The following is a 13963-nucleotide window of genomic DNA, read 5'->3' as shown; positions in this document are numbered from 1 at the left end:
AACTTGACCAATACTAAGAAGAAGAAGAAGAAGAAGAAGAAGAAGAAGAAGAAGAAGAAGAAGAAAGACAAGGCCCTATTTTGTATATGAGATGTTTTATCCGACTTACCACTATTTCTAGAGTAATTTGTTCGGCACTTTCAACTAAAAGTAACATGTCAAACTTTCTAAGGCACAAGATTCAAGATTGACATGGAGGGTGATCAGGTGGTTTTGAAGTCTTATATGCATAGCACAAACTTTCAAATTTGCAAATCAAGAAAAGCTACTTCTTTCATAGTTCACTTCTTGCTACTTTTTATGTATGAAAAGATTCATGTGATTTGGAGAGTGACATATAGTTTACATTAAAATGTGAAAGAGTCTTTGAGATTGAGTATCCTCCTACATGTAGCATTGTAAGTAAATGAGGCTTCACTTTCAAGGATACGTTTATGCTGCCGAATGGGAATAGCTTATAGACATATGTTACACTATAGGGTTCCTACCATCTTTTATCTTATTACTATATATATTGGAAAGACTTTGGATCAATATACTTTTAAACAAATAGGTCTCGATTTCTCTTGTTGTCCTTTTTTCTTGCAATTTACGTTCAAAAAATTGAGTGTATCATTCAGGTGATTCATTTTTATGTTTCAAGTTTCAAATCTAAGGTTGTACTATGTGTAATCAAATTTTATCTATCAATACATTTACAATGTATCTTTAAGCAAAGATTAGGTTTCTCAGATTGCATTATGTCTAGAACTTTAGGGTGTTGATTAATGCTCTCCAACTTATTTTTTAGATTTATTTCATTTTTTTAATGGAAATCGAATTGCAACAAAGAAGTTTGGAGTTCCAAATTTCAAGAGCTTTAAAGCGTTTCCAAAAGTCCATGCAAAACATCTAATCTCAAGCATGATGGGAAACCAATTTTTTTAAAGAGTTTCAAGCCTCAAAGATTTCACATCTTTTGGCACCACTCGGCATAATGAGCTTTCTAGATCAATCATTTTCTAATTTCCAAATGTTAGCACGTATTCCTATCTTCAATTTATAAAGGAAGCTTTACCCATGGATTAAAAGAAGTCCAACTTTTTAAGAGGAGTAAAGTCATTGGTGTTTGTTGTCTTCATTTTAAAATTTCTTTTTAAAATAGAGCATTCTAGTCTTAGTTCTACTCCGGGAGATATGTTTAGTTGTTGTGACACTACTTTTGTTGTACCTTTTAGAGAGTTGTTGTGTATTCTATGGATTTGGGAAGGATGCACTTTTGAAGAAAAGAATAACCATGATCTTTTAACTTTTTGTTGTACCTTCGAGAGTAACCATGAACTTTAACGTTTTGTGTGCATTGTATAAGTTTGTCAAGGATGTAAGCCGTTGTGTATTCTATAAGTTTGTCAAGGATGTAGCCTTTGTGTGTTTTGTTTGTTCGCATGCTTCAAAATAGTAATAGATCTTGATTTGGGGGTTGAGGGAATCTTATTTTTGAAGGACGAAAGCTTTTGATGATAGTTCGATGTTTGCTCAAATGCGTTGATACATTAATAGATTCTCATTTGGAGTGTGTCACTATTTCTAGAATATGTGCTCGATTTTTTATATGTAAAGTCCATGATAGAGTGTAAAAACGCATTGTGAAATTTTCATTTTTGTCATCTTCTTGAGCATATAAGAAGCATGCTTTGCCATTATTCACTTTCCAACCATGGTCGACATAATGTTACACAATGATGTGATAGAATAAAGGGCTCCTTTAAGAAGGGCTCATGATTGGTGTGGAGGCGTGAGGGAGGATGAGAGAGAGGTGGGGAAAAAGCAATTGGAGGGTTTGGAAAAGCAATTGGAGAGAGAGAGAGAGAGAGAGAGAGAGGGGGGGGGGGTGGGGTTAAGAAGAGCATGGAGGTGGGGAAAAAGCAATTGGGGAGAGAGAGAGGGAGGAAAAGTTTAGTGATGGGAGTGAGGTGATGATGATGGGAGGTTGATGGGGTAAAGGGGAGGGCGTTAGAAGGTGATGTGTTTACGTCGGTGACCCCATTAGTAGTGACTCCTGAGGAATGAAAATGCCACCCGAGTGTGAAAAGGGAAAAGGAGTGTGAAAAGGATGACAAGAAAACGGCGTGGTACAAATTAGCCGCAAGTGAGCAGAAGGTTAGTTTGACTGCATCTTGTGGGAAAGTGGAAAGGAGGTTGATCTCTTGCGTCCCGAGAAGGGATACTAGGTGCTAAAGAGACTTTGTGCTGCCTACAGCTCTCTCTTTTTCTTTTTTTTGGCTGCCTACAGCTTTCTCAAAGGCAGAATTATATGTATTTTTTTGGTTAGCTGTCCCTTGAGCTCTCCTTTTCACACTTGAAGTTACACAGAAGGGTCTCCTTCTTCTTCAAGACAATTCTCTCTCTCTCTCTCTCTCTCTCTCTCTCTCTCTCTCATTCATTTTCTTTCAAAAGGTATTCCTTTTTTTTCCTCTTTATCCCTCACTAGTGCAGAGAAGAGCTTTAGCTTTGCCTTATTTTTTGACCTAGTGGCTTCATACACAGCAGTGACACTGGTTGTTTTTTGACTTGCCTCCATAGAGAGAGCCAGCTCCAGATTTAATCCTCTTGATCAAAGCTACACGTCTTATATTAATTATAGGCTCTTAATGAAGCATTCTTATAGCCTGCAAGGTGCCATAAATCCAGTTTATTTGCTATCATAGAAATAGCTGATCCGTGGATCTCGTGGTGTTGTTTTTTAAACCTAGTTACATACACAAGAGTGGTTGTTTTTGACTTGACTCGGCTCTATAGAGGGAGTTTAATCTTGTCGATCAAAGGTATACCCTTTGTCTTATTTTCATTATACGCTCTAGTTGAAGAAGCACAGTTAATATGTAGTCTTATAAGCTGCCATAATTGCTTTGATAGAGCTTAGGTGATCGGTCGATCTCGTGCTGTCGTTGCTTTAGCATGGCAGAGAGTCCACCTCTTTCCAAGAAAGAGACAGCGATCAGCGCGCTTGCACAAGATTTGGATATCACCGACGGAGCATTATCTGCAATTAGCTCTTCTATCACCACTACAAATACTAGGTCATCAATTCTGCCCTCCATATCCCCTATAATCACAGCCTTCTGGAGCTCCGTGCAGCCAACTAGTGTGCCTTCCGCCTGTAATTATACTGCCACAAGTTCTAGGACTAGCTTAACCTTAATAGATCAAGACCATGACCACAATCTTCTGTTAACTAAGGATCATCACCCCCTCTTTGATGATCATCAAGGGTTTTCTAGTGCCCCCCATGATCAATTCTCAGGGTTTAGCATTCGTATGCCTCCTTCTCACGTTTCCTCTCCTTTCTTCTCAGATCAATCTGCGGCCGATTGCTCATGGCCGCCCATCGTAGACCCATACCTAACCATTCAGAAGCAATCGTTGCTGTCCCCAGCACCTGAAATATCAGGATTGGCCGACCTTGATGCGATTAATTTCGAGCTAGGGTCAATTTCCAGCTTGAGTACTGTAAGAAGAGCAAGCTCTCATGATTGTAGTGCCATCAAGGGGGCGTCGTCGATAGCCACATGTACAGCTGATGATCAATGCCTGCAGGAGAAACCCTTGCTTGCTGGATCTCCTAGTTCTTCTCAACAGCTGCAGAGCACATCATCTGCGCGAGTTCATGCTGGAATCTCAGCAGACGGCCCTTCCTCCATGTCCTCGTCTTCAAGCGAGCAGCTTGGGGATGAAAGCGTAGGCCACAAACTAGAAGCCGATGCAGACGAAAACGCATTGATGAATGATAAGGCGAGCGCCGCTGAAGCGGCGGAGGACGGCGCCGAGGGTGGCGCCGCCGGAGAGGAAGGCAAGCGTGCCACCAAGAAGCCGTAAGAGAATATCGATTATCTTTAGCTATAAATCAAGTTAGCCCTAATGATGCTAAAGATGATATTTTCAAATGTGATGTGCGGTTATGTTAGGTTATGATGATTATGTCGTATAAATTAAGCAGTGCTAAACCCAGGAAGAAGGGTCAGAAGAGAGCAAGAGAGCCTCGAGTGGCGCTGGTGACAAAGAGCGAGGTGGAGCATCTAGAAGACGGCTATCGTTGGCGGAAGTATGGTCAGAAAGCAGTGAAGAACAGCCCTCACCCGAGGTTAATTTCTAACCCTTACTCGATCCTTGTTATATTATTTCCATCCCCAGTCAATTAATCATCATTACAGTAATATTAATTACACCTTATTTCTAACGTGTGTATATTTAAATCTCTCCTTTGGATCTCCTCGGACTCAGCGGAGATTCGAAAACTACACAACCACGTTCACGTTGCCCTCGCATTTCAATTTTCCAATATAATTGTTTGCTTTTTTATGCCCCTTTTATCTCTGCTCGCCTACCACGTTGGTTGGTAACTTGGAAGGTGGTCCTGTATGACAATACCATGGTGTCAGACCTGATGTAGTCATGCACGGGATCAAATTGCATAGATTCGCAAGCAATGATTGATGCCCTAGTACTAAAGTAATGCATGTGCAAGAGCACGCGAGAGTGCCTTTTTTAAATTTTCGTTCCATCCTTTCTTCTCTGCTGCAGAAAAAAAAGCTTGTAAATGATTGAGGATTTTTGGGGACTTGAGTATTTTCCTAAGGTTTTTGTGAGGTTGATCATTTGGCAAAATGGTCGTGATTTATTTGGTGGTGGTGGTGGTTGTGGTGGTGCATGTGCAGGAGCTATTATAGATGCACCAACAACAAGTGCTTCGTGAAGAAGAGAGTGGAGCGTTGCTCTGAAGACCCATCACTAGTAGTCACAACATATGAAGGCCAACACACGCACCACAGCCCTGCAGTCCTTAGAGGCTCCATGGTACCTGATACCGGCTCTATTAGCAATATTAATACCCTACTGCCCTGGCAGTTACCCTTCATAAACCCCAATGTTTTGCCCCCTAATTTCTCTACTTCCTCTAATATGAACTGTCTAATCCCTTCTCCATTGCCACCCTTGCCAGCCCCATTAATCCCCACCTTTGATACTGCAATGGCCAGACAACAGCTTCAAGCCCGCTTAATCACTACGCAACAATCAGTCCCGGAGCTAAGGCATACGCAACCCATGCAAATCAGTGCACTCGAGCATCTCAGCGCCACAAGAAGTATCTCCAGAACATTCCAAAACCCACCTCCTGTTGATAAGGGCTTGCTCGATGACATGGTTCCACATCATCATCATCATGATTAAGGTGACACCCATATTAAAACGACCTAATATATAAGATCAGCTGTGCCCATCACGCTTTCAAAAAAAATAAATGCAGGTAAGCGGTCTTCCATCACCTTTCCAAACTTTATAATATGAGTCTTTTCGCTGTCAATTTTGTCTCTGAATTCAGCGCTTTGGCTATGTCATTTTCTGCTTTTCAGATGAAGATCAGCCCTTCTTTTTATCATCCTATACTAGTCTAATTTTCGCTAAGGAAGGTCCTGATTCCGCCCCTTCGGGTTCTCTCTCTTTCCTTCTCATCATGTGGCCGGACTCAACCGTGACCACCAACATAGTCAAAAGTTGAACATGGTAACCATGTTTACACTAGAACACAGGTCCCTGGAAAATCCATTATGATGGTTACGATTCTTTGGTAACAATGGAGAAGTATCATGTTGATATCATAAACAACTATTTAAATATACATGGTAAAGCAGGATGTTTATGTATTTTTGACTCTGGATGATCACAACTAGCTATACAAATGTTTCGGTTTACTGGTGGAACCTTTCGAACTAAGGACCGTAAAGCGGCTAACGAGGACGATATCAAGACCAAAGTGCGAGGTGACGTCCCCCCTCTCTCTCTCACACACACACACACACCCAGTTTTGTTATGAGGCTTTTAGGCATAGCATGAGATAGTAAATGCTTTCGTGTGTGTGTGTGTGAGAGAGAGAGAGAGAGACTCATCCAGTGTTGGTGCTGTTATGAGGCTTTTAGGTATAGCATGAGATAGTAAATGCTTTCGTGTTCGTGTTCGTGTTCGTGTGTGTATGAGTGAGTGAGAGAGAGAGAGAGAGAGCGCGCCCTGTTACGAGGCTTTTAGGCATATAGCGTGAGTTTCGTGTGTGTGTGTGTGTGTGTTTTTTTTATAGAGAAAGTGTGTGTGTGTTTTTTTGAGAGAGAGAGATGGTGTGGATTGCCGAGTGACCATACATAAGAATAGCACACCATAGAATATATCAAACTCCCAGCAAACATAATGCTTCCAACTTGACACATATTGGGCCTGAATTGGCCCTCGGACTCACTTCTAAGAAATTCCCCATATCACCTATGTACAAAGTCCTATACCCTATTTTGCTTGTTTGCGTGGAAATCAGCATAGTTTTCTTTGTATACAAACATGTAGGATAATTCTCTACATCTAGATTGGAATTTTAGCTCCCCTAATGTGAATTAGATACATGAGTTGAGTGTACACGGTTTATATAGACCTCATTATAAATTTCTCCCATAACACTAATTTGGACCACATTATAAATTTCTCCCATAACACTAATTGACACTAAAAATAATAATACCTACTATACTTATGAAAAAACCATTTTGTAGACCTTAGCAGTAAATTCTCTCATGTGGATGCTAATCATACATTGTTTCGAGTGATATCCTTGAGGTTTCATCCAATATTGTCTATAGATGTAACGACATATTGGATGATGTTAAGTAGGTAGTTCAAAGCATCATCTTTAGGATTTGTGTAATGTAGTTCAATGAAAGCTATCATGGAGACATGGATATTGAATGAAGGTATGGGACTTGAAATTCCACCAGCTAGAGCTCACCAAACTTGTATAAGCCTCACTCACTAAACTTGCATAAGCCTAGCAAATCAAAACTGCACGTACTTGCTCATGAAACTTGTATGAGCTAACCAACCCAAAACTAGCTCACCAAACTCAGGTGAGCGAAAGAAGTCAAAATTGCATGAGCCTAGCAAACAAAAACTATGTGAGCCTAGCTCATCAAAGTCACATTAGCCTAGCACGTCGATCAAACTACGTGAGCCTAACTTGTCAAACCTACGTGAGCCAAGCAAGTCAAATTTAAACCTAATGTGAGCTTGCACAAACATAATGTTAGCAGTATAGCTTGGCAAGAAAATTGTCATATATAGATTTGCCATTCATTTAGCTAGCTTCTAGTCTCTATTCACTTTGAGCCCTTCACAACCCCATCACCGCCTTGTAGAGAAAAAAGGGTTGCAGGGCTTCATTTGTGTCAGTGATACATCCATTATTGTTTTGGATTAGCTCAATTGGTAGAGCAGTGGATTGTTATTCCATGGGTTGCAAGTTGGAATCTTGTATCTGGAGAAAATAATTGACACAAACATGAGAATTGATTGACTAGAGCTTTTAAATAGGCTTGCCCTTGAGACGGTGGTATTTAAAAAAAGCCATATAGAAAAAATGAGAGAAATGGTGAGTAGATTAAATGGTGAAAAGATGAGAACATGACGAAGAGTTGCTTGCTTTGGGTATTGGTGCTTTTATAAGATGTGATGACCCTATTGGTACCACAACGATCTCAGAATGACATCTATGAGACAAAGATGCCCAAAACAAAGATTTTCAATGGGATTGTTGAGCAAGTGTCTCTCTTGCTCCAGAACAACAGTCTGCCATTCCTCGGGGAGCCTACCAAACTTGCATGTAAAATTTAAACATGATATGATTTTGCACAGACATGACAAGAGCTTGCCAAACCCGTGTGATCCAAATTCATACAAACTCGCGTGAGACAAACAAAAACAAACATTCATTTTTGTACACAGTTTTAGAACATGTGTAATAACATGTTACTCACCTAGTTCAAACTCGTGTGGAGAGTGAAAACCTAAAACTAGCGTGATTTCATCAAACTATTGTGGTTGACTCTATTCAAATGTGCTTGAGTGGCCTAATCTCGAAAACATTGATATCATGCTTCCTAACTAAATGGAACCCTTCTTATGCAGCCACCTATTGAGTGAGTGTTAAAAGCTTATTCACCAAGAAAAAATTTTCACTCTTTGATACAATCCCTGTCTTAGAGAATTGTTGAAATTTAATAATAATCCGGTGCAATTGTAGTGCATCTAACCATACTTCTTGTGTTAAAAGCTGATTCACTAAGAAAAACTCTTTGTACTCTTTGATACAATTCCAGTCTGAGATAATTGTTGAAATTTAATAATAATCCGGTGCAATTGTAGTGCATTTAACCATACTCCTTTAAACCCACCTAGTCTTATGCCCCATCAAAAGTCCGACACTCGAGTGCTTTTCCCATATAAGGAGGCAAGCTTCTATCGATTTTATCTCAAGGAAGTATGAGCCAAAAATATTGAGGAAGTCTTGGGTGGAGGACTAGAAATAGAAGGTAACGGTCTACCAAGCCCTAAATTTATCTACAGGCTCTGTGAATAGTGCCATGAACTTCGTGAAAAGAGTGTTTAGTTATACTATCTTTGTGCTAGTGCAACTGCAGGACCATTAAGATTTGGGCTAGTTGAAACTACACAAAACATGTCTAGTGCCACACTTTTTTGAATTTTTTGATGTTGATCCTAAGTTGGAAATGTTGGGTAGCCTTGGCCAGGTAGCCTCATTATTACCTTTATGCTAAATGGATCTCTTTTGTAGGACCATTAGGGGCGAACAACCAAGAAAGCCCAATCCACAAGGTAATCCACAAGCACACAAAGTGGAAACAGAAGCACTGCATCTTAAATGCAATGGCTGTTTACTTGGTGGAGTCATATATGTTAATAGATAATACAAAAGGTATACTCTAAAAATTCTAAGTGAATTTTTCATGAGGGTCCCTTCATCACCCTTAAGCTCTTGTAGCCAATATGTAAGCATAAATACCTTTATCCCTTTACAAGCATAACTAACTACATTTGTACATATGTAGGCTAGCTTTACCTACCTACAAGGTATTTACTCTTGGTATGATGTCTTATGGACTTAGTATGATGTAATTTATGCTTACAAGGATCAAAACACCTTTCTCCAGTGTTGTGTTTCACCACAAGTCCTTTGATTATCTATGTGATAGATGTGTGATGATTAAAGTCTTTTATCGTATTTTTCACATTTCTCTACAATGAGGACCTAGCAAGACTTAACATACCAATTCATATTTATTGAAAAGTGTTTCTATGAAATATATCAATAACTATGGAAGATATGTTCACAACCCATAACTAAGTCAATAAGAGATTAGCAAGTTGACCTTGGTAGTAGGTGAACTACATGATCACATACTAGTCTCCAAAATTCCTATAAAAAACATGTTGGAAAGAAGTTAAGGTTAATGATGCATGCTCTAAGAAAGTTTTTCATCGTGCTTATCTAGAATCAAATTGTATATTTTTTAGTTTTTTACATTATATGCTTCCATGTTAACATTATATGGACTTTGTTCCTCTTTGTTTATATGCTATCTAGCCTTTCCATAGCATAGATCTTTCTTTAGAGTCCATTTAGACCATAGGATACCTTTCCATATTTGTTCTTAATGGAAATATCCTCATTGCTACTTTTATGGCTAGCACAGTATATCATGTGAAAAAACTTAAGTTGTCTCTTTTCATACCGTAGTATTCATAGGTCTCACATTTTCCTAATTTTCTTGTGTTCTTTGATTCCTATTTTTGGGATCATCGTCCAACATCATCTCGAGCAATGATTGCATCTTAGTTACAAACATAGCCTACATGTGCAAAAACATCATCTACAAGACTAAATTCTAAAAAATAAAACAGGTTCATAGATTAGCCCCAAAAAAGAAAATAGAGAGTCTCAGCCTTTACGCTACTACTAGCCCTTACTCTTAATCAACAGAGGACGTCTCGGGTAGCAAGGTCGGCCGAGGTCTTGACCATGCAACAGAATTGTACTTTATTCGAGATAAAATATAAGACCCATATATTTACATCACATTAGCACAAGGCTTGTGGAAAGATTTCTATCATGGGTGCTATGTAGAGGTTGGAGTTTACTAGCAAGTTTTGGGTAGCCATAAGGTCCGACTACTATTTGTAGAAACCCCCTTAGAGTAATTGTCAAATCTCAATGTTCTCTATATGTAGCAACACCTTGCTTTATATCTTGAGGAAGATATGTTGAAGACAATACTATTTTAGGCTTTCAATATTTCTCCTATGTTGATTTCTCTAATTCATTGACATAATTGCACAATTGTGGAGTTCACTTTCCCAGTGTTGCTCAATAAGGTTGCCCATAAAGGCTTAAACACCTCTTGAGTGCTTGGTTCACTTTCCTAGTGTTTCCCAAAAAGGCTTGCTTCTGATTGAAGATCTCTTGATTAGAGCCTTGAGACAAGTTTTGATTCCCCTAATGGGGGCTAATAGACCTACATTTCCAAAAGAGGTGTAAGACTTCTTCAGAAGCTCTTTTATACAGTGGGCATGGGTTGTCAATATTTAACCATTTTCCAATCTCATCTCTTACTTGAAGCTTAAACTTTATTAATCTCCACATTAGCATGTTGAGATATTGGGTATTGTAATAGCCTTCTAAACCATAAATGTTTGCCTCTTGCAAGTCCAAGATGGGTCTCTAGTTTTCTAACATTGGGAAGTATTATTGATCCAATCCTCACCTTGGCTTTTAGTTTAACTAAGGGTTTACCTTTGGAGATACTCTAGTAATGCAATCACTTGTTAGTGTGCAACAAAGACGTCAATGGTAATGTGTCTATTATCTCCACAAGAAAAGAGCATTCCTCTGTTATGACCCTATAATATAGCTTTCTAGTCCATCCATCCTTGTTATTCATCCTTACTATTATTCATTCCATAAATCTTGGCACCTGCAATATGCCCTTTACGTGTAGCAAGCCTACTAGCCTTATTGGGATTCGAGTAAGCTAGAGGCTTGCCTTCTCTTTCTTGGGCTAGAGACTACTAAATGCATTTTTTCCAAGGATCCATCATCCCTTGTAAGAGGCATTTAGTGCTTCCACTTTTATCCTTTAAGATCCCCTTGTCAACATGACACTATCTTGATCTTACATAGGGATGGGGAGAAGAGTCTATCTCTCCCTTGGTTGAAACGGTCTTTTCAAGAGGTCCTCTTTCTAATTAGATCTTGAACCTTTAGCAGGTGGGTGCCTTAATGCATGACAACATACAGATCCTAGTGACATACACCATTCTAGTGCTTGGATGTACATAAGAATCCACTTTTAATTTTGTGTGGAATTCTTATAATTTGATGTCTTTCATCATACTAAACCTAAATCTGATTGCCCATATATATTTGTTTTTAGTTAACTTTTTATGATCTAGTCTCACCTAATTTAAGGGGAGATTACTACATAATAATTACTTAATAAATGTCATCACAAAGAATAACAAGGCATGCCACCAAAAGATATGGACACATGCATGATGAAAGAAAAATATTATTATTATTCTATATCACAAGATATAACAACTTCAGTATTTTCTATTTTGAGTCTCATAGTGCCTTGATATTTTCTCATAAAAATAATGCAAGAGAATTTATGTATGACAAGCATCACTTGGCTCTCAATATCAAAAAACTCACAAGAACTTGACAATTGGCATTTGTTCCTTGACCAACATATGTTCACTTGTGAATTAAATCTATATAGGTGCATTGCTCCTTTCTTTATATTTTTAAAGAGAAAATTCACACATAAAATTGAGTACATAATAAAGAGATGCTACTCTTTGAGTAATTTTATAGTCAGAGAAGTAAACCAGTCCCATAAGGGAGTTGTTCAATCAATTGAAGTGACAACTTTGAATAGTTATTAGGAGATTCATGTATTTGAGCCAATTCATTTTTTGTGTTCAAGTTTAACCAATTTATTAGGATTTAGCTTTAAAAATTAGACAAGTGTCAAGATTATAACTAAAATACATGATTTTTTAGACTTAAAAATAAAGGCGATGCCAAAAATTCGAACCGAGGATTTTGAGGTGTTAGATTTTATCATGGTGCTACTATACACAAGCACCATAAATGAAGGTAAAGCACATTAGACAAGTTGTCAATGATGCCACCCAATAAGTGTGCTGACCAACATGCCTACATGCGATACACACTAGACCACGTGAATCATCTTGATTAAGGGAGATTCTTCTAGAGATCATTTCAAATAGATAACACTATACATCCAAGGTTTTGCTTGTATGAGGAAGGGTTTTTTCACATTTCTTTTAAATAGATAACATTGTTTTAAAACCAAATTATTAGTTATACTAGTCGTGCTAAAGTATTACCTCCAAGAGTTGCGTAATGTTTTTCAAAAGTCATCCACCTTAGTTTATCTCCAATTTAATTTGTTGCATATGTTATGTGAATGTGAAAATCAAATGACCACCTTAACTTATAACTTTATTACGATGATGTGTTAAGGTCTCTCCTAATATATATTATTGTGACAAGGGAAAAAAATGATGTGTGTATGCAGGGTGATACATGTTGAGGAATAAAAGGCATGAGCATGTAAGTTCTTCTTTACCAAGCTTAGTGGTTGCATAGATGCCCCGAGATAACACGGCTCTCTAAGCGTTTTAAATTTTTTTTATACAGAGGTTGTTGCCTCTATAGGTAGTTTGGTTTATATTCTTCTATAGGTAGTTTGGTTTATATTCTTTTGGGTAATCTTGTTGTAGTCTATAGGGAGTTTGATTTATATCCTTATGATCAATGTATAGAATGCCCACAAGTGCGAACCCTAAGGACTTAAGGCCGTGACCACCTCACGTGGTGGATCTACGCGACAGGCATCAATTCTAACATGAGTTGGATAACTGCACTTGGATGAGTAATGTAATTCTTTGGATCTATGTGACGACAGCCATCAATCCTAGCGTGAGTCGGATAACTGCACTTGGATTAATGTAATTCTTCTTGTTCTGGCCGTCGCTCTCCTTCTAAGTTCTACCCTAGAATGGCCTTAGAGCCCTTCCTAATTGGGAGAGCAGCGGCAGCCTTTCTGCCCCGCCTCTGCCCTAGAATAATACCCTTCCCCATCGGCTGCTGCTGCAGCATCTATCGCCCTTTAGTCCCTTATTTTGAACTGTTGCCAGCCATTATTTGTAGCCACATGCTCCGCTCCCTCTCCATAAATTCGGCAAATCACGAGCGCTGTATGGTTCGCAGCGGCACACATAAATTCAGATGACCGCGGCATGCATGCCCCATGCAGGATAATAGTGGAGAAGTGGCGTAATGCAGGATAGGAGAAGTCCATGGAGTACCTATCTTCTCGGGTATCTTACTGATCGGACATGGCAGCACCCTCCTAACCATGGAGCTGCGATTCTTCATGGGGACGTAACTGTAATTTCAAATCCTTTACCCGCTGAGTACATTATCGGATCAGATAAATCTTAAGGAGAAGATTGGATCAGATAAATCATCATGGAGACATAACACACAGCATTCACCGTTGCTCTTTCAATGGGGAGATAAGGTGTGTTCTTGCTGGTTGTTTTCTTTTAAATTTTGGATTCTTCACGCTTTCAACTAAACATTCTCTTCCATTAGTATCCAAAGATTCTCTTCCATTAGTATCCAAAGAGGGTGAGTAGCACCTTTCCAAACATTCTTTTCCATTAGTTACCCAAAGGGGGTAATTACCACCTCTTCCAGTAGTATCCAAAGGGTGTAAGTAACCAAGCTGGTCACTTTCTTTTTAACTTTTGGATTCTTTATGTTTTCAATTAAATATTCTCTTCCATTAACATCCAAAGGGGGTAAGTACCACCTTCCATATTTTAAGAGTGGGCATGCTCTTTGGACATGCCCCACATGCAAGCAAGTCGTTTGGACATCCCCTACATGAAAGCCATCAGGTTAGAGAGAATATCTTGAATAGTTGTTATCACCATCTACCCATCCATCCATGTTCGAGATCCAAAGTGGCAAATCTTTGCTTGCACAGGGCAATCTAT

The 13963-nt window shown here is 38.9% G+C and overlaps 1 protein-coding gene across 2 annotated transcripts; it reads left to right on the top strand.

The window, feature by feature from the left end:
• The first annotated feature begins 2431 nt into the window (after nt 1-2431).
• Nucleotides 2432-12764, top strand: LOC147612909 (uncharacterized). 2 transcript variants are annotated; one of them, XM_086782178.1, is made up of 6 exons: nt 2434-2804; nt 2896-3851; nt 3977-4120; nt 4695-5284; nt 5391-5798; nt 12475-12764. In XM_086782178.1, the coding sequence occupies exons 2-4, from the start codon at nt 2938-2940 to the stop codon at nt 5206-5208; spliced, it is 1572 nt and encodes a 523-aa protein (XP_086638304.1). In that variant the 5' UTR covers nt 2434-2804; nt 2896-2937; the 3' UTR covers nt 5209-5284; nt 5391-5798; nt 12475-12764. The 2 variants fall into 2 exon arrangements, with proteins under 2 accessions (XP_086638305.1, XP_086638304.1); XM_086782179.1 differs by having other exon boundaries at nt 2432-3851; nt 3989-4120.
• The last annotated feature ends 1199 nt before the right edge of the window (nt 12765-13963 follow it).

Source organism: Cibotium barometz, chromosome 44 (assembly GCF_041138505.1).
Source record: "Cibotium barometz isolate CiBa-2024 chromosome 44, ASM4113850v1, whole genome shotgun sequence".
NCBI classification, from domain to species: domain Eukaryota; kingdom Viridiplantae; phylum Streptophyta; class Polypodiopsida; order Cyatheales; family Cibotiaceae; genus Cibotium; species Cibotium barometz.
This window is presented reverse-complemented; position numbering and strand designations above follow the sequence as displayed.